This window comes from Neolamprologus brichardi, chromosome 5 (genome assembly GCF_056152115.1).
Source record: "Neolamprologus brichardi isolate AB-2024 chromosome 5, ASM5615211v1, whole genome shotgun sequence".
NCBI classification, from domain to species: domain Eukaryota; kingdom Metazoa; phylum Chordata; class Actinopteri; order Cichliformes; family Cichlidae; genus Neolamprologus; species Neolamprologus brichardi.
The window spans coordinates 6097659-6122304 of NC_142108.1; the positions used below are offsets into that span (position 1 = coordinate 6097659).

The 24646-nt window shown below is 40.7% G+C and overlaps 1 protein-coding gene across 2 annotated transcripts in view; it reads right to left on the minus strand.

Annotated features, from left to right (window-relative positions):
• Nucleotides 1-589: 589 nt before the first annotated feature.
• mst1rb (macrophage stimulating 1 receptor b) overlaps nucleotides 590-24646 on the minus strand; it is a 29719-nt gene continuing 5662 nt past the window's right edge. The window contains exons 3-21 of one of the 2 annotated variants that reach the window (XM_087840549.1): nucleotides 18647-18823; nucleotides 18439-18561; nucleotides 17387-17557; nucleotides 17122-17282; nucleotides 16685-16820; nucleotides 16457-16593; nucleotides 15944-16123; nucleotides 15677-15776; nucleotides 7909-8127; nucleotides 7665-7811; nucleotides 6022-6175; nucleotides 5755-5844; nucleotides 5412-5627; nucleotides 5233-5313; nucleotides 4859-5040; nucleotides 4615-4724; nucleotides 4341-4506; nucleotides 4053-4189; nucleotides 590-2953 (exon numbers count right to left, since the gene is read on the minus strand). In XM_087840549.1, coding sequence (XP_087696675.1) covers nucleotides 2722-2953; nucleotides 4053-4189; nucleotides 4341-4506; nucleotides 4615-4724; nucleotides 4859-5040; nucleotides 5233-5313; nucleotides 5412-5627; nucleotides 5755-5844; nucleotides 6022-6175; nucleotides 7665-7811; nucleotides 7909-8127; nucleotides 15677-15776; nucleotides 15944-16123; nucleotides 16457-16593; nucleotides 16685-16820; nucleotides 17122-17282; nucleotides 17387-17557; nucleotides 18439-18561; nucleotides 18647-18823 — 2919 coding nt within the window. In that variant the 3' untranslated portion in view covers nucleotides 590-2721. The remainder of the gene's footprint in view (nucleotides 2954-4052; nucleotides 4190-4340; nucleotides 4507-4614; nucleotides 4725-4858; nucleotides 5041-5232; nucleotides 5314-5411; nucleotides 5628-5754; nucleotides 5845-6021; nucleotides 6176-7664; nucleotides 7812-7908; nucleotides 8128-15676; nucleotides 15777-15943; nucleotides 16124-16456; nucleotides 16594-16684; nucleotides 16821-17121; nucleotides 17283-17386; nucleotides 17558-18438; nucleotides 18562-18646; nucleotides 18824-24646) is intronic. The other variant, XM_087840550.1, reaches the window with a different exon arrangement.

Genomic DNA, 24646 nt, shown 5'->3' on the forward strand with positions numbered 1-24646 from the left:
TTAATGACTCTGTAATAAATTAGCTGCTAACAGACGCACAGTCATGGTTGAAGACCGTGCACTCTCTGTCAGTTATAAGGTTTTGTGGAACAGAACTTGCAGGTAGGTCTTAGAATTAGGTAAATACAACCACAGGTGAACAAGTTTATTAAGATTATGATGTCATTATTCATTAAAAACCAAGCCAAAATATATGAGCAGTGTGTGAAAAAGTAATTACACCCTGTAATTCAGTAGCTTGTAGAGTCATTTTTAGCAACAATAGCCTGAATTGTTTTTGATTTGATGCTGCATCAGTCTCTCACATCATTGTGGAGATATTTTTGGCCTCTGTTCTTCACAATGCTACTTAGGTTCATTCATTCATGCACACCTCTCTTTAGTCACCACCATAACATTACAATCAGAAGTCTGGACTCGAACACCTCGATGATTCTTTTCTTTTTCACACATTCTGTTGCAGATTTGCTGCATGAACCAGTTTGGGCCAAGCTTTAGCTCTCACATAGATGACCTCACATTTGACTCTACAATACTTTGGTATACAGAGGAGTTTGTATTCACTTCAATGACTCCAACGTGTCCACATCCAGTGACTGTAAAACAAACCCAAATCAGAATCTGAATCAATTCACAAAACTTTATTTAGCCCACAAAAGGCAAATCAATTCGACAGTCCAACATTAGAACAGTAAGCAGTGAATAAAAAATAAAAAACAAATCATCACCCTTCCACCACTGTGCTTGACAGTTGGTATGACGTGTTTGTGCCAATATGCTGCGTTTGGTGTTTGTCAAACATGCTGCAATGCGTCATGGCCACACATGTCCACTTTGTCTCATCTAAATCTAAATCTAAAGGACTTTGTTCCAGAAGTCTTGTGGTTTGTTCAGATACAACTTTGCAAACCTAAGCCACGCTGTCATGCTCTTTTTAGAGAGAGGAGCTTTTCTCTTGGTAACCCTTAAACAAGCCACACTCGGTCCTTCTTTTTCTAAATGAACTGACATGAACTTTAATATTTAACATGATAACTGAGGCCTGTAGAGATGTAGCTTTCAACTTTACAATCGGGGTGAATTTGCTGGGACATCCACTCCTGGGCTGATTGGCAGCTGTCTTAAATGCTTTTCGCTTGTAATGATCTTTCTCACTGTAGAATTATATTTATCTTATAATAATCTTACAACCCTTCCCAAACTGATGGACATCAACATCTTTCTTTCGCATTGGGGTAACAAACGGCTGAATGCGCGAGACCGGCATATTGCCAAAACTTTAGTTTTATTGAGGCACTCACACTCGCTGATGATCAGTTAATAAAGTGCTTTTGTTTAACAGCACCTGGCTGCTGTTTACCCTCTAAATTTCTATGGAAATAGTCAGGGTGTACTTAGTTTTTCACCAACTGCTTCTGCATTTTAGCTTAATTTTGTTAAATAAATAAAGACATTAGATAATATGTCATGTTTTATACTTAATCTGAGACTGGATTTATTTCATTTCAGGACCAGCTGAAGACCAGATTATTTTTATTATGTCCTGATATGTAAAATTGTAAAATCCAAAAAGAGTGTACTTTGTTTTTTTGATGACTGTATTATAATAAAAACACTTTGTTTCTTTCGTTTACTAACCAGCTAGTACGACAAAACTAGCTGGTTACTACAGTCTAACATATTATCGGTTACCAGTTTATTTATTGGAAATAGCCAATAAATAACTTTAAGTTAAAGCAGTTTTAAGGTTTGAATTTTACTGGTGGTATCTAACATGATGAAGTATGCTTTATTATTTGGATCCATTTGTGGAGGCCCAGGTTTAAGAGCCTATCAGCAGAGTTCTCAGATATGAAATCCAAGGTATTACTGTGGGTAGTTTTACTCTTTTCGTCTTGAATACATTAGACCAGGTGTGACAATTATGCTATTTTTATCCCATTTGACATTTCCAGTACTGTATTTTATGTCCGAAAGTGCTGCAGAGAATTACAGGAATTCAACCAATGTAGAGTCTACTTGCATGCAGTTCCCAAACAAACTACTAGGATATGTCAGATGCTGAGTGTTTGAAATGCTGCCTTCAACTGGAAGGAAGACACAAAGGAAAACAAAACTGGACTTTTCCTTCTCCACTGTTAAATCTCCATTAAAGCTAAAGCATTAACGCAAACATGAATGAGAATAGCCTACATGAGTTGTTCCAAATGTTTTTGCATTCATGTGGTGACACACAGGAAGAACATGTGCATCCGCAAAAGCTCTGCGCAGCACCAACCCAGAACTAATGCAGTACCAGCCCCTTAATCCACTGTCAGAAATAAGCACTTGAGCTCCCCTCTCATCAATGCCTCGCTCACCAAAAAGCACACTTTTCTTCTTCAGCGCCCAGCATCTGTGAGCTGTAGTGTCTGCACTTCTGTAGGTGTTCGTAATTTGAAGGTACTTTTTACTTACCTAATGCACTACGATGAAGAATACCTTGCTATCTCTGTCTTTCTTTTTCCTTTGGTTCACAAACCTAAAGCCCACAGTTGGGCCTTCTCACTTTTTCCAACTACTTATGCTGTTCCGGTGAAAAGCAGCATTTCTGATTCAAATCCACTGAGGTAAAAGACACTGGTGTGATGAGACGGAAGTTTGTTTGTTTTTTCCTTTTTTGTGCGCCTGCTATTAGCACCAGAACCAGTTTAAAGTAGGGGGTAAGTAGGGGGAGGTGAATCAAGAAGACATTGAGCCCGAGTCTTCAACGTCTGTGGACTCATACTCATCAGCGGATTCAGTCAGGGCAGGGTAGGGATGAGGCTGGTCAAGGTTGACGTAGGTGACATTCAGACTGATGTAGTGCTCTCCTTCCAGGCCAGACAGTATGGTGGAGACAGCTGACACCAGTGTAGCAAAGCTGGGCCTCAACTCTGGATCTGGGTCCCAGCACTGGAGCATAATGCTATACCTGGGGAAAAAATACAGGCACAATTAAAATGCTGTATAAGGAATTAGACATTTTCACGTAAATTTTACCAGGCCCTGAAAATTTTCAGACTTACAGCAGACTCACACAGAAACACTGTGTATGTGTTGCTGCAGCTGGTTAATCCTCTCCTGATGACTACGTGGCATGTAGGAACGATTTTGATTGGCATGCGTGTCATACACTAAGTTTTATTGAACCAGGGTTTACAGGGCCGTGAAGCACAACAATTTGAGAAGATGGCATAGATTTGTATGCTGAGAGTTGGATAATGAGACGGATAGCTCTCCTGTGTCTGAACACTAAGCATATATCTGTACCCGGCAGCTCATTAGCACAAAGACTAGAGCGAGTGAAACAGCTTGCCAGGCTGTGTACAGCTGTGAGACAATCCAGCGCCTAGGAAGCTCACATAGGCAACCAGATGAAATCCCAAGAGGTTCATGGTTCGAGCTGGCAAAAAATATTTAGAAAATATTTAATTAATGACATGTGAATTTTGTTACATTTGGGTCAAGCCAGGTTAGGTTTGTTTCACCATTCCCAGAAGTGAATGGACCACCAAGAAAGTGATTATATAATTAAAAAGTATTGTTCCTCTGATTTGCTCTGATCTAGGTGGTCCAGGTGACTTCCTTCCATGAGTCCTCAGACCATGTTGAATGTGTTGCCAGGCCTCAGTGGACACGAGGCATGCATGGTTACTCTTTAGTTGTTGAGCAAGAGATCGCCACCTAAGCAGTTTAGCATTAAAAGGCAAAAGTACGGTCACACTAGAGTGTGTGTGGGGGGGGGATTGTCAGTTGTGTGTTAGTGTATCTGTGTGAGTGTGAAACACATAAACATTAACTCCAAGACAGGGTTGCATAACCATGTTAAAATACAAAGTAGTGGAGAATTCACAGGTATCACTCCACTTGAACATCTTGTCATTATTATCTGGACTTTGAGTCATGATTTTTTTTTTTTGTTCTCTTTTACCCTGCAGCTGTTAATTTGTACCAGAACTACTTAAGCATTGGTAGGATCCACATCAACACTTACACATATACAACAGTGTATTTTTGCAATAACTACTTACAAAGGGTCAGGGCAGTACTGTGGCTGAGGAAGCCTCCTGCCCTTCAGTAAATAGTGCGTTATATCGTATGGGTCCACCTCTGGGTAGGGGCTGGCTCCTCTGGTCAGCATTTCCCACATCAGAACACCAAAGGACCACTGTATCCAAAGACACAAAAAATATACATCAAGTATCAGCAAATGTGCATAAAACACTCAAATACAACGTTTTAATGCAAACAGTGTAATGGAAATCAAATCAAATACATTTTAAATGCAACTTTACTGCAGTAAATCTTTGTATGCGTACCACGTCTGACTTGGAGGTAAATTTTTGTGTTTGCAGACTCTCGATGGCCATCCACTTGACAGGCAGTTTAGCCTTCCTGTGGTCCTGAACACTGTAATATTCCTTATCGAAAACATCTCTGGCCATGCCAAAGTCCGCCACCTTCACCGTGTACGACTCATCCAGCCTGAAGAAAGGAAAAGCCAACTGAAGGATTCTCTCAAAACCAAATGCTTTAAGTCTAACAGAGACACTGAAACATTTGCTAAATTCTCTGCATGTCTTGGAAACTCACATGCAGTTGCGTGCAGCGAGATCTCTGTGCACAAACTTCTTCTGGGCCAAATACTCCATCCCCTTGGCAACTTGCAGCCCAAAGCCAATCAGATCCTTTACAGTGGGGTTCTAAAGAAATCCACGAACACACAACAAGACACACCTCATTAAACAAAAGGAAATGATAGTTCATTAGGTATTTAACAGATGGTTCCTCATAAACGAGGTGATGAATTTCCAATAGTTTAATATAGTTATCACACCCTCTTCTCGCAGCGTATGAAATGCCGCAAGTCCCCGTGTTTCATGTATGGCAGAACCACAAGAGGGAGCCCTTCCTGTGGCAGGAGGATGCCCAACAGAGAAAGCACGTTGCTGTGATGGAAGCCCTTCATTATGATGCCTTCCTTCAGAAACTGCTCCACCTCTTCCACATCTGTTATTCCTGATGACACACACATGTAGTGAGTCTTTTCTGATGGCCTCTGAGAAGACAGTGGAATTACAGAGAGAACTTCTTCTGAAAGGTACTCATAGGACATCACAGATACTCTTAGCACTTTGTTCCACAGCAGAGACACTCGGGTTCTTTCGTAAAACATATAAATCAAACCTCAAGAAGCAGAAGTTACTCAACTATTCAAAGACTTGACAGCACAGTGGATTTCTCTGTTGTTGGAGTCTGTGAAGTAGCCGTGATAGACGGTTCCAAAATGACCTGCAACAAAAATGAGAGACATAATTACAGAGTTGTTTCAAAATATTATGTAATGCTTGGCTTCCATAGCAAGTTTTTTCACGTGCACAAGTCCTTACCTTTTCCGATAATCCGATGTTTCTGGACAACAAGCATCTCGGCAGGAATAAGAACATCTTTCACCTCTTCCAGCAGCTCTGGCCTAAAACTGGTGATAGGGATCTTTTCTGTAGGAAGGAGGGGAGTGAGGGTCGGATCTATGCGACCTCCAGCATAGGTCAGGCTGGGGAATGCTACCGGCCCCACCAAGGGGGTGGGAGGACTTAGCGATACTACTAGTAAAAGTTCACAGAGAAAGAAAAAGAGAGGCAAGAAGTTATTAAGTTTATGAAGGTGTCTTTGTCAAAGGAAAATCAGCAATAATTAGAGTAAAGAATATTATAGATGTGCTTAGATAGCCACCTCTTCTGTAGTCTCCAACAGGTGACATCTCCACATTATTTGTACCACAGCGGTTGGCGCTGTGGGTTAAACGTGACTCTACCATGGAGGCTGAAAAACATTTCACAATCGTGTTCAATCATCAACCCTAACAGCGGAACACATTTACATCCTATACAAAACCTGAGATGTTCTGCTTGAAAGACTTTAGTAATTCATCACACTGACACCCGCTAGCAGTTGTATAAACATGACTCGTCAAGGTCCACACATGAAAGCGGCGCTAACCTTTCTTCTTCTTCCTTAAGTGTTTCATGACAACAAAGGCCAGCACCGCCCCGGCAACCAGAGCTGCCAGGATCCCCAAAACGATCCCCACCATGTAATGGTTGCTGACCCTCACCACTGTGCCAACGTTGTGAACCTGTCCGTTGATGGAGATCTAAGAAAATAAAGTCCATAAATCACAAGTTTAGTATTTCTGTAGATCTGGAGTAAACCATTCATTTATGTAAACGTTTTTGCCACATATGCTCTAATCAATGTTAGTTAGTAAAGATCTAATTTTGTATGAGCTCAGCTGTAAAAAAAAAAAAAAAAAAAAATTAATAATAATATTAATTTGTACGTTAAGTGTTGATTTTATGGTGGATGGCTCAACACTTTAAACAAACAGCATGCATCTCTAATAGATCCATAATTTTTCTATAGTATTCTGTTTATACATGAAAGAGTATCTGCACGCCTGGTGGACAGCAAGGAGGAGGACGCTACTTGGAGATATGGACGCTACTTTTATTTTTAAGAGTCAAAGTGCATCCGAGACAGAAACAGCTGCTGACACAAATACTGCTAACGCTACATCAGCTCAGTACAAGCATCTGCACTCACAGCACGCTAACACAAAGGTATCAAAGACCCCTAAGTGACATCAATATTGAGTGCACACAACCCAGCAGCCAAAGCCTTCTGCAGGTAACAGTAGCTGTGATGAGCATTCAGACATGTAGCATTGTAACTTCTCTTTTATACCTGCACGTGTTTCTGCAGGAGAATCACTCCGATGATCACTTTTAACTTGCCTTGCTTTGTGTAGTGGGCTTTTTTCACACTTAAAAAAGAAAGCCATCGTGTATGTCGTCATTAAAGTACTGATTTGTGTCAGCGTGTGGAATGCAGGTTAACACTATTAACCGGTATTTATGTGGCAATGCATTTTAGGTCATGTTACATGAAAGTAAGAGTAGTGTAAGAAATTACTTAAATTAATTAAATCACGTACTGCATTAGTTTTAAGAAAAGAAGCGAGTAATGTGTGATGCATGAGTTTTTGTTTAGTATTGACCCCAACACTGTATACGACACATTAGTGCAAATTTAAAATGCTGACATTCCAATCCATTGCCTACTTACAGAAAGATAAGTAATATATTACAGTCAACATATTATTTTAATATTAAACTTAAGTTAAATGTTAATAAGCTAAAACTAGCTTATTTTGGTGTCTTGACAGTCACTTAATAATTAGTAAGCTAAAAATAGGGTTAGCTTATTCTGAACTAGCAAATTTAGCATGTTCAGGGAATCATGAAATATCACAACTCATTATTCCATGTTGTTAATTTTTGTAATTTCTTTCATTTAAATGTAAAAAAAAAAGCACAGAAACTGGACTTTTATATAGATATGGGGTCAGAAACCATAGTTAGAATGCCAGAATCAGTATGGTGGAGATGGGATCTGTGTTCATATAAAAAATATTGAATTTATCCAACAGTTACTTGTCTATCCTATCTTGTAGGTACACGAGACAGGACAGACAACTTAGTGATGTACAGTAATGGTTACTAATCAGTGGCACAAACAGTAAAACCTAGGACCCCAAGTTCCATATTGAATCAAGTTAATCGATTTATAACCATCTGACTGACCTTCACTGGTAGTCCCTCACTAGGAATGGTCATGTTTTTGGGGATCCTGCAGGTTATCTCATTATCCAGGACTTTAGCACCACAATCAACACCTGCCACCGTCATAATGATGGTCATGCAGGAGCTCACCAGGTTCAGCTTTTGGTGCTAAGAACAGGATCAAAACGTGTGATATTTAAAATTTCCAATAAATTCCACACATTTGAATTGATTTAAGTAAGAATGAAGTAACACAACAGCTTACATGTAGTGACACCTCATCAAACCCAGGGTACAAATTTAGAACATGTCCTTCTGTTTCAAAAGGTATGGGCTCGCCGTAGGGGTGATAGGAGAACTCTTTGCTCCACAGGCTTGATGCTCCATCCATATCAAAAGATAGCGATCCTTCCACAGTTTCATCCCTGTGGAAAACAGGGGTCAAGCATTCCATCCGTGTGGGTAAAGACTTGCCGAGGCACTCCTGAAACAAAACAGTGTAATAAAATTTTAATGCTTGTTCTATACAGTAAAATATAAGCACATCACCCAGAGAAGCAATAGAGAAACTCTATAATTTAATACACTGCTCAAAAAAATACTAAAAACATATCGGATCTCAAAAGGAGAAAAATCATGTTGGATATTTATAATGACATGGACTGGGTAATGTGTTAGGAATGAAAGGATGTCGCAGCATTTTGTGGGCATAAAAATTATCAGAGTTAAAATACAGAGAGTTGAATTCAAAGACACCCTGAAAAAAAGATGCAGCAGAATAGTCCTTTTTGCAAAAGAAATGTCATTGCAGCAACTCAAAATGTTCCTCAGTTGTTTGCGTGGCCCGCACATGCTTTTACGCATGCCTGACAATGTTGTGGAATACTCGGTATCCGGGAGGTATCTCTTTCCAGATCTAGACAAAGCCTGTACAGCCTGAAGTGCAACCTGGTGGCTCTGGATGGACTTGAAATATAATTTCCCAGAAGTGTCCTATGGGGACCAGTTGGTGTCAGTTCCTTCATCCTTAGGAACTGCGTGACCTGGAAACCTTCACTGACTGACTGCTAAACCAGCCATGCTAAACTACAGTGGGGCAAAAAAGTATTTAGTCAGCCACCGATTGTGAAAGTTCCCCCACTTAAAATGATGACAGAGGTCAGTAATTTGCACCAGAGGTACACTTCAACTGTGAGAGACAGACTGTGAAAAAAAAATCCATGAATTCACATGGTAGGATTTGTAAAGAATTTATTCGTAAATCAGGGTGGAAAATAAGTATTTGGTCACCTCAAACAAGGAAAATCCCTGGCTCTCACAGACCTGTAACATCTTCTGTAAGAAGCTTTTCTGTCCCCCACTCGTTACCTGTATGAATGGCACCTGTTTGACCTCATCATCTGTATAAAAGACACCTGTCCACAGCCTCAACCAGTCAGACTCCAAACTCTGCCATGGCTAAGACCAAAGAGCTTTCGAAGGACACCAGGAAAAGAATTGTAGACCTGCACCAGACTGGGAAGAGTGAATCTACAATAGGCAAGCAGCTTGGTGTGAAAAAATCAACTGTGGGAGCAATCATCAGAAAATGGAAGACATACAAGACCACTGATAATCTCCCTCGATCTGGGGCTCCACGCAAGATCTCATCCCGTGGGGTCAAAATGATCATGAGAACGGTGAGCAAAGATCCCAGAACCACACGGGGGGACCTGGTGAATGACCTGCAGAGAGCTGGGACCAAAGTAACAAAGGTCACCATCAGTAACACACTACAACGGCAGGGAATCAAATCCCGCAGTGCCAGACGTGTTCCGCTGCTGAAGCCAGTGCATGTCCAGGCCCGTCTGAAGTTTGCCAGAGAGCACATGGATGATACAGCAGAGGATTGGGAGAATGTCATGTGGTCAGATGAAACCAAAGTAGAACTTTTTGGTATAAACTCAACTCGTCGTGTTTGGAGGAAGAAGAATCCTGAGTTGCATCCCAAGAACACCATACAGTGGGGCAAAAAAGTATTTAGTCAGCCACCGATTGTGCAAGTTCCCCCACTTAAAATGATGACAGAGGTCAGTAATTTGCACCAGAGGTACACTTCAACTGTGAGAGACAGAATGTGAAAAAAAAATCCATGAATTCACATGGTAGGATTTGTAAAGAATTTATTCGTAAATCAGGGTGGAAAATAAGTATTTGGTCAATAACAAAAATACAACTCAATACTTTGTAACATAACCTTTGTTGGCAATAACAGAGGTCAAACGTTTACTATAGGTCTTTACTAGGTTTGCACACACAGTAGCTGGTATTTTGGCCCATTCCTCCATGCAGATCTTCTCAAGAGCAGTGATGTTTTGGGGCTGTCGCCGAGCAACACGGACTTTCAACTCCCGCCACAGATTTTCTATGGGGTTGAGGTCTGGAGACTGGCTAGGCCACTCCAGGACTTTCAAATGCTTCTTATGGAACCACTCCTTTGTTGCCCGGGCGGTGTGTTTTGGATCATTGTCATGTTGGAAGACCCAGCCTCGTTTCATCTTCAAAGTTCTCACTGATGGAAGGAGGTTTTGGCTCAAAATCTCACGATACTTGGCCCCATTCATTCTGTCCTTAACACGGATCAGTCGTCCTGTCCCCTTGGCAGAAAAACAGCCCCATAGCATGATGTTTCCACCCCCATGCTTCACAGTAGGTATGGTGTTCTTGGGATGCAACTCAGTATTCTTCTTCCTCCAAACACGACGAGTTGAGTTTATACCAAAAAGTTCTACTTTGGTTTCATCTGACCACATGACATTCTCCCAATCCTCTGCTGTATCATCCATGTGCTCTCTGGCAAACTTCAGACGGGCCTGGACATGCACTGGCTTCAGCAGCGGAACACGTCTGGCACTGCGGGATTTGATTCCCTGCCGTTGTAGTGTGTTACTGATGGTGACCTTTGTTACTTTGGTCCCAGCTCTCTGCAGGTCATTCACCAGGTCCCCCCGTGTGGTTCTGGGATCTTTGCTCACCGTTCTCATGATCATTTTGACCCCACGGGATGAGATCTTGCGTGGAGCCCCAGATCGAGGGAGATTATCAGTGGTCTTGTTTGTCTTCCATTTTCTGATGATTGCTCCCACAGTTGATTTTTTCATACCAAGCTGCTTGCCTATTGTAGATTCACTCTTCCCAGTCTGGTGCAGGTCTACAATTCTTTTCCTGGTGTCCTTCGAAAGCTCTTTGGTCTTGGCCATGGCGGAGTTTGGAGTCTGACTGGTTGAGGCTGTGGACAGGTGTCTTTTATACAGATGATGAGGTCAAACAGGTGCCATTCATACAGGTAACGAGTGGGGGACAGAAAAGCTTCTTACAGAAGACGTTACAGGTCTGTGAGAGCCAGGGATTTTCCTTGTTTGAGGTGACCAAATACTTATTTTCCACCCTGATTTACGAATAAATTCTTTACAAATCCTACCATGTGAATTCATGGATTTTTTTTTCACAGTCTGTCTCTCACAGTTGAAGTGTACCTCTGGTGCAAATTACTGACCTCTGTCATCATTTTAAGTGGGGGAACTTGCACAATCGGTGGCTGACTAAATACTTTTTTGCCCCACTGTACCTACTGTGAAGCATGGGGGTGGAAACATCATGCTATGGGGCTGTTTTTCTGCCAAGGGGACAGGACGACTGATCCGTGTTAAGGACAGAATGAATGGGGCCAAGTATCGTGAGATTTTGAGCCAAAACCTCCTTCCATCAGTGAGAACTTTGAAGATGAAACGAGGCTGGGTCTTCCAACATGACAATGATCCAAAATACACCGCCCGGGGAACAAAGGAGTGGCTCCGTAAGAAGCATTTGAAAGTCCTGGAGTGGCCTAGCCAGTCTCCAGACCTCAACCCCATAGAAAATCTGTGGCGGGAGTTGAAAGTCCGTGTTGCTCGGCGACAGCCCCAAAACATCACTGCTCTTGAGAAGATCTGCATGGAGGAATGGGCCAAAATACCAGCTACTGTGTGTGCAAACCTGGTAAAGACCTATAGTAAACGTTTGACCTCTGTTATTGCCAACAAAGGTTATGTTACAAAGTATTGAGTTGTATTTTTGTTATTGACCAAATACTTATTTTCCACCCTGATTTACGAATAAATTCTTTACAAATCCTACCATGTGAATTCATGGATTTTTTTTTTCACATTCTGTCTCTCACAGTTGAAGTGTACCTCTGGTGCAAATTACTGACCTCTGTCATCATTTTAAGTGGGGGAACTTGCACAATCGGTGGCTGACTAAATACTTTTTTGCCCCACTGTATGTTACAGGCAGGATTACCTTACAGGTTACAGGTCGAGGGGGCGGTGTGGCAGCAATTTTTCACACCAGTCTATTAATTAATGAAAGACCAAGACAGACTGTTAATTCATTTGAAAGCCTGATGCTTAGCATTGTCCACCCCAGCTGTGAAACTCAGAAACCAGTCTTACTTGTTATCATCTATCGTCCACCTGGGCCTTACACAGAGTTTCTGTCTGATTTCTCAGACTTTATATCTAATTTAGTTCTGAGCTCAGATAAAATAATTATTGTGGGTGATTTTAACATCCATGTTGATGCTAAAAATGACAGCCTCAACATGGCATTTAATCTGTTGTTAGACTCAATTGGTTTCTCTCAAAATGTAACAGAACCCACCCACCACTTTAATCACACTCTAGATCTTGTTTTAACATATGGCATAGAAACTGAACATTTAACAGTGTTTCCTGAAAACCCTCTCCTGTCTGATCATTTCTTGATAACATTTACATTTACAATAATTGATTACGCAGCAGTGGAGAGTAGACTTGATCAAAGTAGATGTCTTTCTGAAAGCGCTGTAACTAAGTTTAAGAATATAATCCACCCACTGTTATCATCGTCAATGCCCTGTACCAACACAGAGCAGAGCAGCTATCTGAACGCTACCCCAACAGAGGTCGATTATCTTGTTAATAATTTCACCTCCTCACTACATACGACTCTGGATACTGTAGCTCCAGTGAAAACTAAGGTCTCTAATCAGAAGTACCTGACCCCATGGTATAATTCTCAAACACGTACCCTAAAGCAGATGACTCGTAATCTGGAGAGGAAATGGCGTGTCACAAATTTAGAGGATCATCATTTAGCCTGGAGAAATAGTTTGTTGCTTTATAAGAAAGCCCTCCGCAAAGCCAGAACAGCTTACTACTCATCACTGATTGAAGAAAATAAGAACAACCCCAGGTTTCTCTTCAGCACTGTAGCCAGGCTGACAAAAAGTCAGAGCTCTTTTGAGTCAACCATCCCTTTAACGTTAACTAGTGATGACTTCATGAACTTCTTCACAAATAAAATTTTTATCATTAGAGAAAAAATTACCAATAATCATCCCACAGATGTAATATTATCTACAGCTACTCTTAGTACCATTGATGTTAAGTTAGACTCTTTTTCTCCAATTAATCTTTCTGAGTTAACTTCAATAATTACTTCCTCCAAACCATCAACGTGTCTTTTAGACCCCATTCCTACAAAACTGCTCAAAGAAGTCCTGCCATTGATTAATTCTTCGATCTTATATATGATCAACCTATCTCTAATAATCGGCTATGTACCACAGGCCTTCAAGGTGGCTGCAGTTAAACCTTTACTCAAAAAGCCATCTCTAGACCCAGCAGTCTTAGCTAATTATAGGCCAATCTCCAACCTTCCTTTCATATCAAAAATCCTTGAAAGAGTAGTTGTCAAACAGCTAACAGATCATCTGCAGAGGAATGGTTTATTTGAAGAGTTTCAGTCAGGTTTCAGAGTTCATCACAGCACAGAAACAGCTTTAGTGAAGGTTACAAATGATCTTCTTATGGCCTCTGACAGTGGACTCATCTCTGTGCTTGTCCTTCTTGACTTTAGTGCAGCATTCGATACTGTTGACCATAATATCCTATTAGAGCGATTAGAACATGCTGTAGGTATTACAGGTATTGCACTGCAGTGGTTTGTATCATATCTATCTAATAGACTCCAATTTGTGCATGTAAATGGAGAGTCCTCTTCACACACTGAGGTTAATTATGGAGTTCCACAGGGTTCAGTGCTAGGACCAATTCTGTTTACATTATACATGCTTCCCCTAGGCAGCATCATTAGAAGACATAGCATACATTTTCACTGCTATGCAGATGACACCCAGCTCTATCTGTCCATGAAGCCAGATAACACACACCAATTAGTTAAACTGCAGGAATGTCTTAAAGACATAAAGACTTGGATGGCCACTAACTTTCTGCTTCTTAACTCAGATAAAACTGAGGTCATTGTACTTGGCGCTGAAAAGCTTAGAAATATGGTATCTAACCAGATTCTTACTCTGGATGGCATTACCTTGGCCTCCAGTAACACTGTGAGGAACCTTGGAGTCATTTTTGACCAGGATATGTCCTTCAACGCACATATTAAACAAATATGTAAGACTGCGTTCTTCCATTTGCGCAACATCTCTAAAATTAGAAATATCCTGTCTCAGAGTGACGCTGAAAAACTAGTTCATGCATTTATTACTTCCAGGCTGGACTACTGCAATTCATTATTATCAGGATGTCCAAAAAACTCACTGAAAAGCCTTCAGTTAATCCAAAATGCTGCAGCAAGAGTACTGACAGGGACTAGAAAGAGAGAGCATATTTCTCCTGTTTTGGCTTCCCTTCATTGGCTTCCTGTTAAATCCAGAATTGAATTCAAAATCCTGCTCCTCACATACAAGGTCTTAAATAATCAGGCCCCATCTTATCTTAATGACCTTGTAGTACCATATCACCCTATTAGAGCACTTCGCTCCTGCTCTGCAGGCCTACTTGTTGTTCCTAGAGTATTTAAAAGTAGAATGGGAGGGAGAGCCTTCAGTTTTCAGGCCCCTCTTCTGTGGAACCAGCTTCCAGTTTGGATTCGGGAGACAGACACTATCTCTACTTTTAAGATTAGGCTTAAAACTTTCCTTTTTGCTAAAGCATATAGTTAGGGCTGGACCAGGTGACCCTGAATCCTCCCTTAGTTATGCTGCAATAGATGTAGGCTGCCGGGGGATTCCCATGATGCACTGAGTTTTTCCTTTCCAGTCACCTTTCTCACTCACTATGTGTTAACAGACCTCTCTGTATTGAATCGTATCTGTTATTAATCTCTGTCTCTCTTCCACAGCATGTCTTTTATCCTGTCTTCCTTCTCTCACCCCAACCGGTCGCAGCAGATGGCCGCCCCTCCCTGAGCCTGGTTCTGCCGGAGGTTTCTTCCTGTTAAAAGGGAGTTTTTCCTTCCCACTGTCGCCAAAGTGCTTGCTCATAGGGGGTCATATGATTGTTGGGCTTTTCTCTGTATCTATGAAGCGCCTTGAGGCGACATTTGTTGTGATTTGGCGCTATATAAATAAAGTTGAATTGAATTGAATTGAATTACTTTCTCCAGACCCTTTCATGTTGGTTACATGTTCTCATGTGCTCATGGTGCCGCAGTTCAGCAGTGTCAGGCAGTGAGCACCGAGCACATTGAGGATGTCGGGCCTCGTCAGTCTGTTTCTGAACACCAGTGTCCTGCTGGAGGTCATTTTGTAGTTTTGGCAGATCTCATCCTGTTCCTCCTTGCACAAAGGAGTAGACACCTGTCCTGCTGATTGGTCAAGGCCCTGTCCAAGTCTTCTAGAGAAACTGTCTGGGTCCTGGAATCTCCTCCATGCTCTTGAGACTATGGTAGGAAGTACAGCAAACGTATGTGCCATCCTGTAGGAGTTGGACTACCTGGGCAACCTCTGTAGGGTGCAGGGATCACCTCATTCTACTAGTGGTGACACTGAGCCTACCCAAATGGAAAACGAGTTTAAAAAAAAAAAAACAGTAAGAAAACATGAGAAGGGAAAAATATCAGTGGCCTCCAGCTGTAAAACCATTCCCGTTTTGAATGTTGCCTCATTGGTGCACCTGTTGTTAATTTTTTTGAGCACTGTATATTTACAATGATCGATGATGGAACTGTACCGTTGACACAGATTTCAGGTGGCTCTCATTGGGTTTAAAGCGGATGATGGTGCGGTAAACAGAATCCAGGTTCTCCCCTTCAATGACAATCTTTGAACCTCTGCAACAAAAAGACAGACGTTTAAATTCCATTTTTTTAACGAATCTGCCATTTCAGAAAAATGAATAATACACAAAAGTGAAGTGCAAATGCAAAATGTTCCGATCATGCCCTCAAAGTATGTACACACAGCAGCAGTTTTTGTGCTGAGGTCTCTGTGGCATTACCTGTCAAAGCTACAGTCAGGCCGGACGTCTGTTATCTTTGGGTTTTCCTTGTAGTAAAACACCTTTGTTGTGAGAACAGGAGACTTGTCAATGAACACACTCAGAGGAACATCTCTCACCTCTGAGATTTCTTTGGACAAACAAATGATGGAAGACACGTTGCCTTTAGGCGCTGTGACCCTGCAGAGAGACAAAGCTATGTGTGAGTGACACGTCACAACAGACAAACTGGAGCAAATCGAAAGGCTTCATGCTCTAAAATATATTTGTGTTATCATCAAGAACTGGAGCAAAAAATAGTTCACTTGTGAGTCTTTTAACGCTTAACCAGTACTTTTCCACATTCTTTTCCAAACAAGCCTGAACATGTTTGCTTAAAACATCATGCCAGTAACGACACTGTCATTTTCTTAACCTCTGAAAACCAAGACAACTTTACAAGCTCTAAGACAAACACTTGAGAAACTGAGTAAGTGATTGTGCTACAAAGCCCGTAAGGTTTTGTATTTGTACCTTTTTATGTCGCAGGCCACATCGTTAAGAGTGACTCTCCTGGTCTTTCCAGCGTCCAAGTGAGGCCCACTCACTGTGATGAGTGTGCCCCCAACACGAGGGCCATAGTTGGGCTGGATTTCTGTGATGTTGGGAACCTGAAGAAGTCAGTTTATTTTGATATTGTGGTAAAGCAAACCCTCTTCATAGACAAGGAAAAAAGAATTGCAAGATATTAACAAAGGTTACCACAAACGTGAATCCTGGCATTTCTGCCTTCCCTTCAATAGAGTAGCGTCCCTCCACTTTGCCCTCATGCACTTCCACTGTAATGTTGACTGGTTTGAACAGCTCAGTGGCCCCAGAGCGAATTTTACACACCAAGCTGAGTATCAGAAGAAAACTCTTGCATTAGACATGTCCAACAAAACTACTAACAATTTAATTTTATGGTGAATTAAAACTGTCTGACTACAACAGGAGACTAAATTACCTTCGGTGACTTATCTTTGCTGTTTCCAAAGACCGTTATAGAATAATGAGCAAGCATTAATATAAATAGGGCATATCACAGTGCAGCGAAGATATAAAAAAAAAAACTACTGATAGATTTGCTGATAATGATTATAACACAAAAACCTTGTTCTTGGAACCAAAACAAGCCTTGCAAAAGCAACAACACTCACTGTGTGTTGTTGCTTTTGGCTGGGATCACAGTGCAGGACGTCTGTCCCAGTCGGATCTGGTGGGTTCTGGAGGTGATAACGGGTCTCAAAGGCGACTGGAACTCCCACCCAGTCAGCGTTAGCTCTGTTTGACCATCAGGGGGAGCAGTCCGTGGAAAGAACTGTGTTAATAAAAGACAATGTATAGTTCACCATTGAAAATGAATGCTGTCATAAGTTGTAGATTTCAGATTCAGAGATTGTGGATTATTAGACTAAATCTCACTCCGGAGATCCCAGGTGGGCAGGACTCGTTTCTCCAGCGATTGTGGCACTCGCTCTCCCACGAGCACACTCCAGAGCACCAGCCACAGCCCATGAATTTTGGGGCAGTCAGGCACATGGCACAAGTCAGGAAGTGTTGACAGCCTGGTCCTCTTTGGGGCACCTGGATCATCTAAAACAGAGTAATAACCGTTTTCATCTCACACACTTATTGTTAGGGGGAAAAAACTCTTCATTTTATTTTTCATATAATGAAGCCTATAAGCAGCATAAGAAATGTTCTTTTCAAAACCAAATATTGATTTCTCACATTAAATATGAAAAGTATTCTGCCTGACATGTTTGTCTGCATTATTACTTGTTTCTTGTATTTAAACACCTGAGCAGATCATCCATTTCATAGTGTTAGCAGGACACATGTAAAAATCTTAAATGCAGGATTTAAACAAGATGTATGCGATAATGTAAATGACATAGGTGTGCATAAAATAATGTTTAATCTTCAGTTTTTACACTGGCACTTTGGACACTGCTTGTTTCATAAAACTACTGTAGAATCATTTTTTTTGCTCCTTAATAATTGATCCTGTTCATGGAGAGAGACGTGTAAGCCGATACTTGGTCTCATTCAGCAATAGTCTGTTTAAGAGGTCAGCTGGACAGCTCCTAGTGCTGAAACGACTCTTATCTAGTGTCATTAAAATATTACAAACATGTTCAGAGGAGCTTCATTTTCTAAGGTCACATGACCAGTTTGATTTAATGATTCGCTTTAAGGCTCTGACAGTCATTTCAAGTTCTTCAGTTTTCTAATTACCCACTAATTGATTCTCATGGTCACAAGGGTGACACCGTTTTAAAAGTGAAAGACATTCGCTGGCCCTAAGGCAAGAGAACACCCGGGCAGGTGCTAAAATTACCCAGCTCTTTTGTAACTGTAATGTGACCAGATCTCCATGTCTTTCAATAGTGAGAGCACGATTTACCCACAGAGGCTGCTAAGCTTGGACTGGTATAAGATTGGTATACTGTGCAAAGGGACTGCAGCTGTACCTTGTCTCCAACCACAAAGAGAAGATATTCTGAAGAATGCACAGCAGCAATGGAGGAGACCCTCTGGTTTTCTACCAAGGAGTAATTGGCAAAGATGACAGGGCTGGATCTTGTCAGCACAAGCTGCCAACACAAAATGAAGGGTTGATCATTAGTAGAGGAGCAAGTAAATGAAGACAAATGCTAAAGGTGATAAATTATGCTATACCTGAAGCAGGCGTCCGGTCGAGGTACCAATGTGGGCCACGGTCTTGTTCTCTATAGTTGTGACCAGGAGAGATGTGAGCAGGACGTTTGTCATCTTCCTGTTGAACAGGTCCACTCTGTAGTAGGGCTTTGACACCATGGTAGGATGGTCTCTGCATGTGGCATTGTTCTCCATGCTCTAGTACAAAGGTCGTAGACAGCAGAGGGCGCAGACAACAGGAAACGGTGAGAGAAAAAGCAGTTCAAGTGCAAGCTGCAGCGAAGCGGTATCACACAATATGTGGCAACAGGGTATCAACAGGTTGTTTGTCCTTTATGCTGGAAAAAGAGAGTATGATCTTGTGCAGTGTTGTGCTGTCAATGTGTTTCAGGCTATAGACATAAAAAATAGTTTATACTGAGCATTAAAACAATCGCTTATTCTTGATATATCATATTACGTTGTGTTCAGCAGCAGATCATCAGTTATTTAGGTTTAACTGTAGAAGAAGTTTAGTAAGTATACCCTGAGGTATATTTTCTAACTCAAATTACTGTATTTGCAGGGATATGTTTAACTTAAAAGGCAGCATGAAACAAATCCATCTCTCTGTACCGTGCACACTGCAGTAATTGTATACCCTTAATATCTGCACATCCTCTATAGAGAAATAACAAAGTCAGTATGATAAGAGGGGTACTTTAACTTGTTCGTTACTGTTCTTACTGTCTTGGGGCAACTTTGACCACATAACTTCCTCTGGGATTAATAAAGTATTTCGATTCTGATTCTTTATGACAACTGAGCAGAGTCTGATCTGCTGTATGCTGTGTGATGAAGTTGGTCCTTGAGAATAAACTATTAAGGGGACTTGCATTTGGACAAATCTGTTAAAGTGACTGTTTAATGGGAAATGTAATCAAATCTACACCATCAATCACATATAAAGGCTTTTTGATGTAAACAAGAACACAGCCATGATAGTATGTTAAAGAAGATTTATTAGCTGTCCGACCGCATGGGAGCATAGAGTTTGTTTTACATGCCTTGAGCAGTTCCATATTATTAGATTGTAATATTTGATCTCTGGAAAACGTACAGTTGTGGTTCGACAGACTGAGCTGCTTTCTTGTGAGATAAGTTGAGCTCGTCACCGGGGTGACAAAGAGAAACAAAGTATCTGGCACACCAGAAGCCCGAGGTGAATAGGTTGTGATAATATGATTATTTAATAATCTAAAGGCCTTTGATAGATGTTTATGCCTTGCATTACTGACAGGAGGATCGCCCTGGAGCTGTAGATACAGAGCAGGGAGCATCACTGTTTGATTTAAGGGAGTATTCTACCAAGGAACACAAACCTCCACCGAGGCAGCTCACTGAGCAGCATTTACTTGTAATGGAATAGTAGTGTCTTTCGTGAATATTCATTTTGTTTTCTTTGTTCTTTTTAAATATACTTTAAAAAGTTGGGGGTTTTTTGTATTTTTTATTTAACCTTTATTTAACCAGGAAGATTGAATTGAGATTAAAAACCTCTTTTTCAAGGGAGACCTGGCCAAGTTTGTAGTGCAGTAAAAACAAGTGCAAAGTCGGTCCTGTTAAAACCCATTTTAATATTGTGGGATGGAATAAAATGCCTTTTGTTATTATCTAACCTGCAGTATCCATATTGTACTAACAAACACAGCTTATAGCTTTTAGGCCATATTGAGATGAGCAAACATACTGGCAATCTTTGAATTTTTGTTATGGGAATAATTATACTCATTTTATACATATTGCATTCTGTGCCTATAAAAGAGTTGTGGCTCAGTCCATTAATTGAAGGTCAAGAGCTTTGGCCAGCGATATGTCTGGCCAATCCAGTGTGAGGTTGACTAGAGCTGTGGAAGGAATTGCAATACACGCTTACAAAACACTTATATCAGGTTATTCTTTATTATCTTTTATTTGTTCATATTCTTTTATTAGGTTTTAAGTAGTATTATTTGATTAAAACATTTATTCAATATATATTACACATATAGTTTCAGTTGTGTACGTGCTGGCCTTCTGTCTGGTGGAAAGGTAATAAGGTTTAGCTGGTGAGGTGAGAGGTGAAACTGAGTGCATTTCAGGTTGACACATACACACACCAACACACACACAGCAGATAGACTCATTTATAGGTGAGAGGTTAATCATATTTTGCTTGTGACTGCAAAATTGTTCCTGCAAAAGAACAGTTTGTTGCAGAATGTGTGCCTGATGTTCCAGACGATAAGCGAGCGTCCGGCAGCGACAGGAAGACACCTGGGATGGAGACGAGGCGATGTTGTTTTTTCAAACTTTGTTAAAAGTCATTGTGGTTTTGATTTGACGTATGTATGTATTGTATTGCTTAACGCATGAAGGGGCGTTATAAATTTCCCTGATGATATAAAATAGCTGTTTTGTGTATTGTTAGAGAGAGATCGATGCTGATTGTGTAACAGTGTTCATCTCTCCACACGTGTGTTCATTAAAATCATCGTTTGACTCCACCCGGCCAGATCAGTGTTGTTATTTGGATTACCTCCTGTATCCCTCCTTAATATTTGAACCCTAACAATATACTTGACTTAATTTTAATTACACTTTTTGGGTGTAGAGCACATGTGGCATGCATTTTATTTTTAGTAAAATTTATTTTTGTCATGGTCTCTGTGTCTTTGTTGAGTTACTCTCGTCAGTACAGCCCCGATAAACCCTGTTTCTCGTGTGACTACTGGGTTTATGCTAACCGCAGTTCTCTTGTGCTTAGGTTCTCGGACTTGTCCGTACCCCCGATCTGTTTCCCTGGTGGTGTGGCGTGGAATGGAGTAAGCGTGAGTGTGTAGAAAACAAATACGAGAGGAGCGAGTGAGCGGAATGTGTTTGGATTCAGAAGAGTGCCGAAGACAAGCTGGGAAGGAGCGAATGAGCGGAGCGTGTTTTGAACTTTCTCCCCTTTTCCCCCTGGACCGCTGCACATCCCTGCCCTGTACACTGTCTATACTTTCACATGGTGTTTTGTAAATAAATTTACGACTGCTATTCTAGTTCAGCTGGTCTGCGCCTGAGTCCATTTTCGCCTGTGTTACAAATGTTTTGCAATAAATATCAAGTGAAAAAAATGTTTCAAAAGGGTTTTCAAAAGAAAAAATACCAATTCTGGAATATTATGACCTGTTATTATAATTTACATAACATTCATAATAAAATAATGTGATATTTAGAATCCCTATACATCACTGCCTATATGTCGTCAATACAAACAATGTCAGTAAGAATGTCAGTAAGTCATTAAGTTGACCTTGAAGATCTTAGTGAATGTAGGGAAATTTTTATGGATTGTTAACATGAGCCCACTCTGCACCCCTGCAAAGCTTTAATGGAATTTATTTAAAACCTTCCAAGCTGCCGTGTTTACAGGCAGGCTTGAATTTGCCATATTTTTCTAGTCAATGTCCAATTGTAGTGTGAAGTCTCCTCCAGTTAACTGAAGCCTGACATTAGTGGCCTAGTGCCACTGGAAGCCATATATGTCTTTGTGACACATTTCCTCTGTTTTGTTGATGATGTTTTGGCAGCAGTTTTGGCATATATTGGTCTGCTGTGAAGTGGAAGAACCAAGGTTTCAGTCTATTGGACAGTCCCGCTGTCACGTTACTCAATATTCAGACCAGCAGCCAAAAGTAACAACAGAAGATCCAGTACAAGAACACTTCATTAGTCCAAGCAAAAAGTGTTCCTCCAAAGGCAGAGGAAGGGGCAACATAACTCGAGTTCTGCCAAACTTTATGAAATCACTTTCTCCTGAAGTGCCATCATCTGGGATACCCAGCAGCTGAAATCATACTAATTATACAGCTTTACAATATCACAGCAACATTACAGTAATAGCAACCAGTCCTTGTGGGAATACTCATAGTTTCTCAAACTGGAATTTACTTAAAGTAACTGTGGTATCAGATGTCTTACCACAGCTCCCACTACCCAAAACCTACCCCAAAAGACAAAACTGCATAATTTAACACAAAAAAATATGAGAAATATGCATGGGATCTGGGAATAAACAGGCCTTTTCCCATGAGAAACCAGCAGCAACATATTCTGAGACCTCTAAAATTAGACATCCTAACGCACACGCATCGCCTGAAAAGGCCACTGACTAAAGTCACATAAAAAGGGAACGGGGCAAACCTTTCCAGTCCCAACTGACCCTCACTCCCACTTGGCTGCCATCCAGGTCCTTCTGGATAATGATGTGTGTAGTAAGACTTTTTCCATATTTATTAGCGATCCAAAAAGCTTTCTGCATCCCTGTTTTGACTGCCGATGCAAAAGCTTCTCACATTCCTAATATGACTGAAATGGAAACCTTAATATTGCTTCACAGAAACCACAAAATCTTCCTTTTCATTGGTGTGTCATCTAGAGGAGGTGATACATGATGAATAAAGGATCATTTCTGGCTAAAGAGGAAAATAGATTCAACTGAATGACCATAAAAATTCATACAAAAAGGGTGAATACAATAGACTGTATATAAAAGATGGTCATACCACCCAGACCTCTCCCATTGGTTTTATACTGTGTGTAATGAAGCCAGAAGTAGGAAAAGCTGGCCAAATATGCCGAGAATCCCAGCTGTGCACAAAACAGCCAAGCAATGATGCATTCAAGAACAACCAGATCAGGGGCGATTCTAGAATCAGAGCTTTGGGGGTGCTGAGCACCCAGAGAGCTGCCCAGCCAGGCAAGATAAACCTGTCTCTGTCAGTCCCTGCATCCTTAAATGTTGTCCCGAGTTCTCTCTGACTGTCACTTTGGTGCATTTAAACCCCTGTTCCTCCCTGTCCTCATCGTCTGTTGTATTCATCTCCATTATCAGTCATCATAATTTTACCATCTCTGTGTAAGTCTGCAAATTTCTTTATTAAATCATAAGATTCTTAAATTCATCAAGTCTCTATGTGCCTGGGTCCTCGTCACAAAACATGACATCACTGTTTTGTACATTTTAACACAATTTAATCCCCACATTTGTGAAAGAAAAGCAAAACACTTTTTTGAAAAGTCTGTAACAAAACCATCAAATCTGATCAAGGTTATTTAAATGCTGCTAAAGAAGAATGGATTGGAATAAAAAAAATACATATCCTAACCTTAATTACTGGGTGAGAATAATGAATGATGCTCATAGTGAGTAAGAAGTAAACTGAGTGCATTTTTTGGACAGAGATTCACATTTAATGTGTATGTATAATATAATACAGATACATAAAAAAATACTCCCGAAACAGAATAAATTGTTACAAATAAATTATTACATAATATTAATAAAAACTATAAAAATGGAGGCAACTTTGCCTGTGGTAGAATGTATACAATGTGTACAATGTATGCAGATACTAATTTTACTAATTTAATAATACTAATTTTCTGTTGTAAGATTTATGAGTTTCATGCTTTCATAGTGGTACTTAGGAGAGCTTGACATTTTATCAGGTGGTACACACTGTAAAAAGTTTGAGAAACACTGAGAAGTGTATGTGTGCTTTTGGAAAACATTTAAAGCTGCTGTACAGAATCTTTGAAACAAGCTTAAAACATTTTTAGAATATAAACAGAGCACTCTGCTTCTCTTTACAGCTCCTCACTCCACCAGGGCTGTTTGGCACTTTCTGATAGTGTGCAAATGTGATGTATGTACTGCGGCAGTCATACAGACAACTGGACGGTCCAAAAGCTGGCCTACCTATTACTGGCTGAGGTTTTAGAAGAGTTGTGGCTGAACCACATAAAAATATATCATTAATTTTAATCTCCCCAATCAATTATAATGTTATGTTGGAATGTTGTTAAAGAGGGTCAAAATGTTTCAACCCAGTTTGTTTTGCAGATTCTGTATAGCAGCTTTAATATAGGGAGGACACAACTTCCAGATTGTGTGAGTTTCTGTTGTGCCTGTCACTGTTCCCTGTCTGTTTTCTTACCTGGTTCTTCCTGACCTTG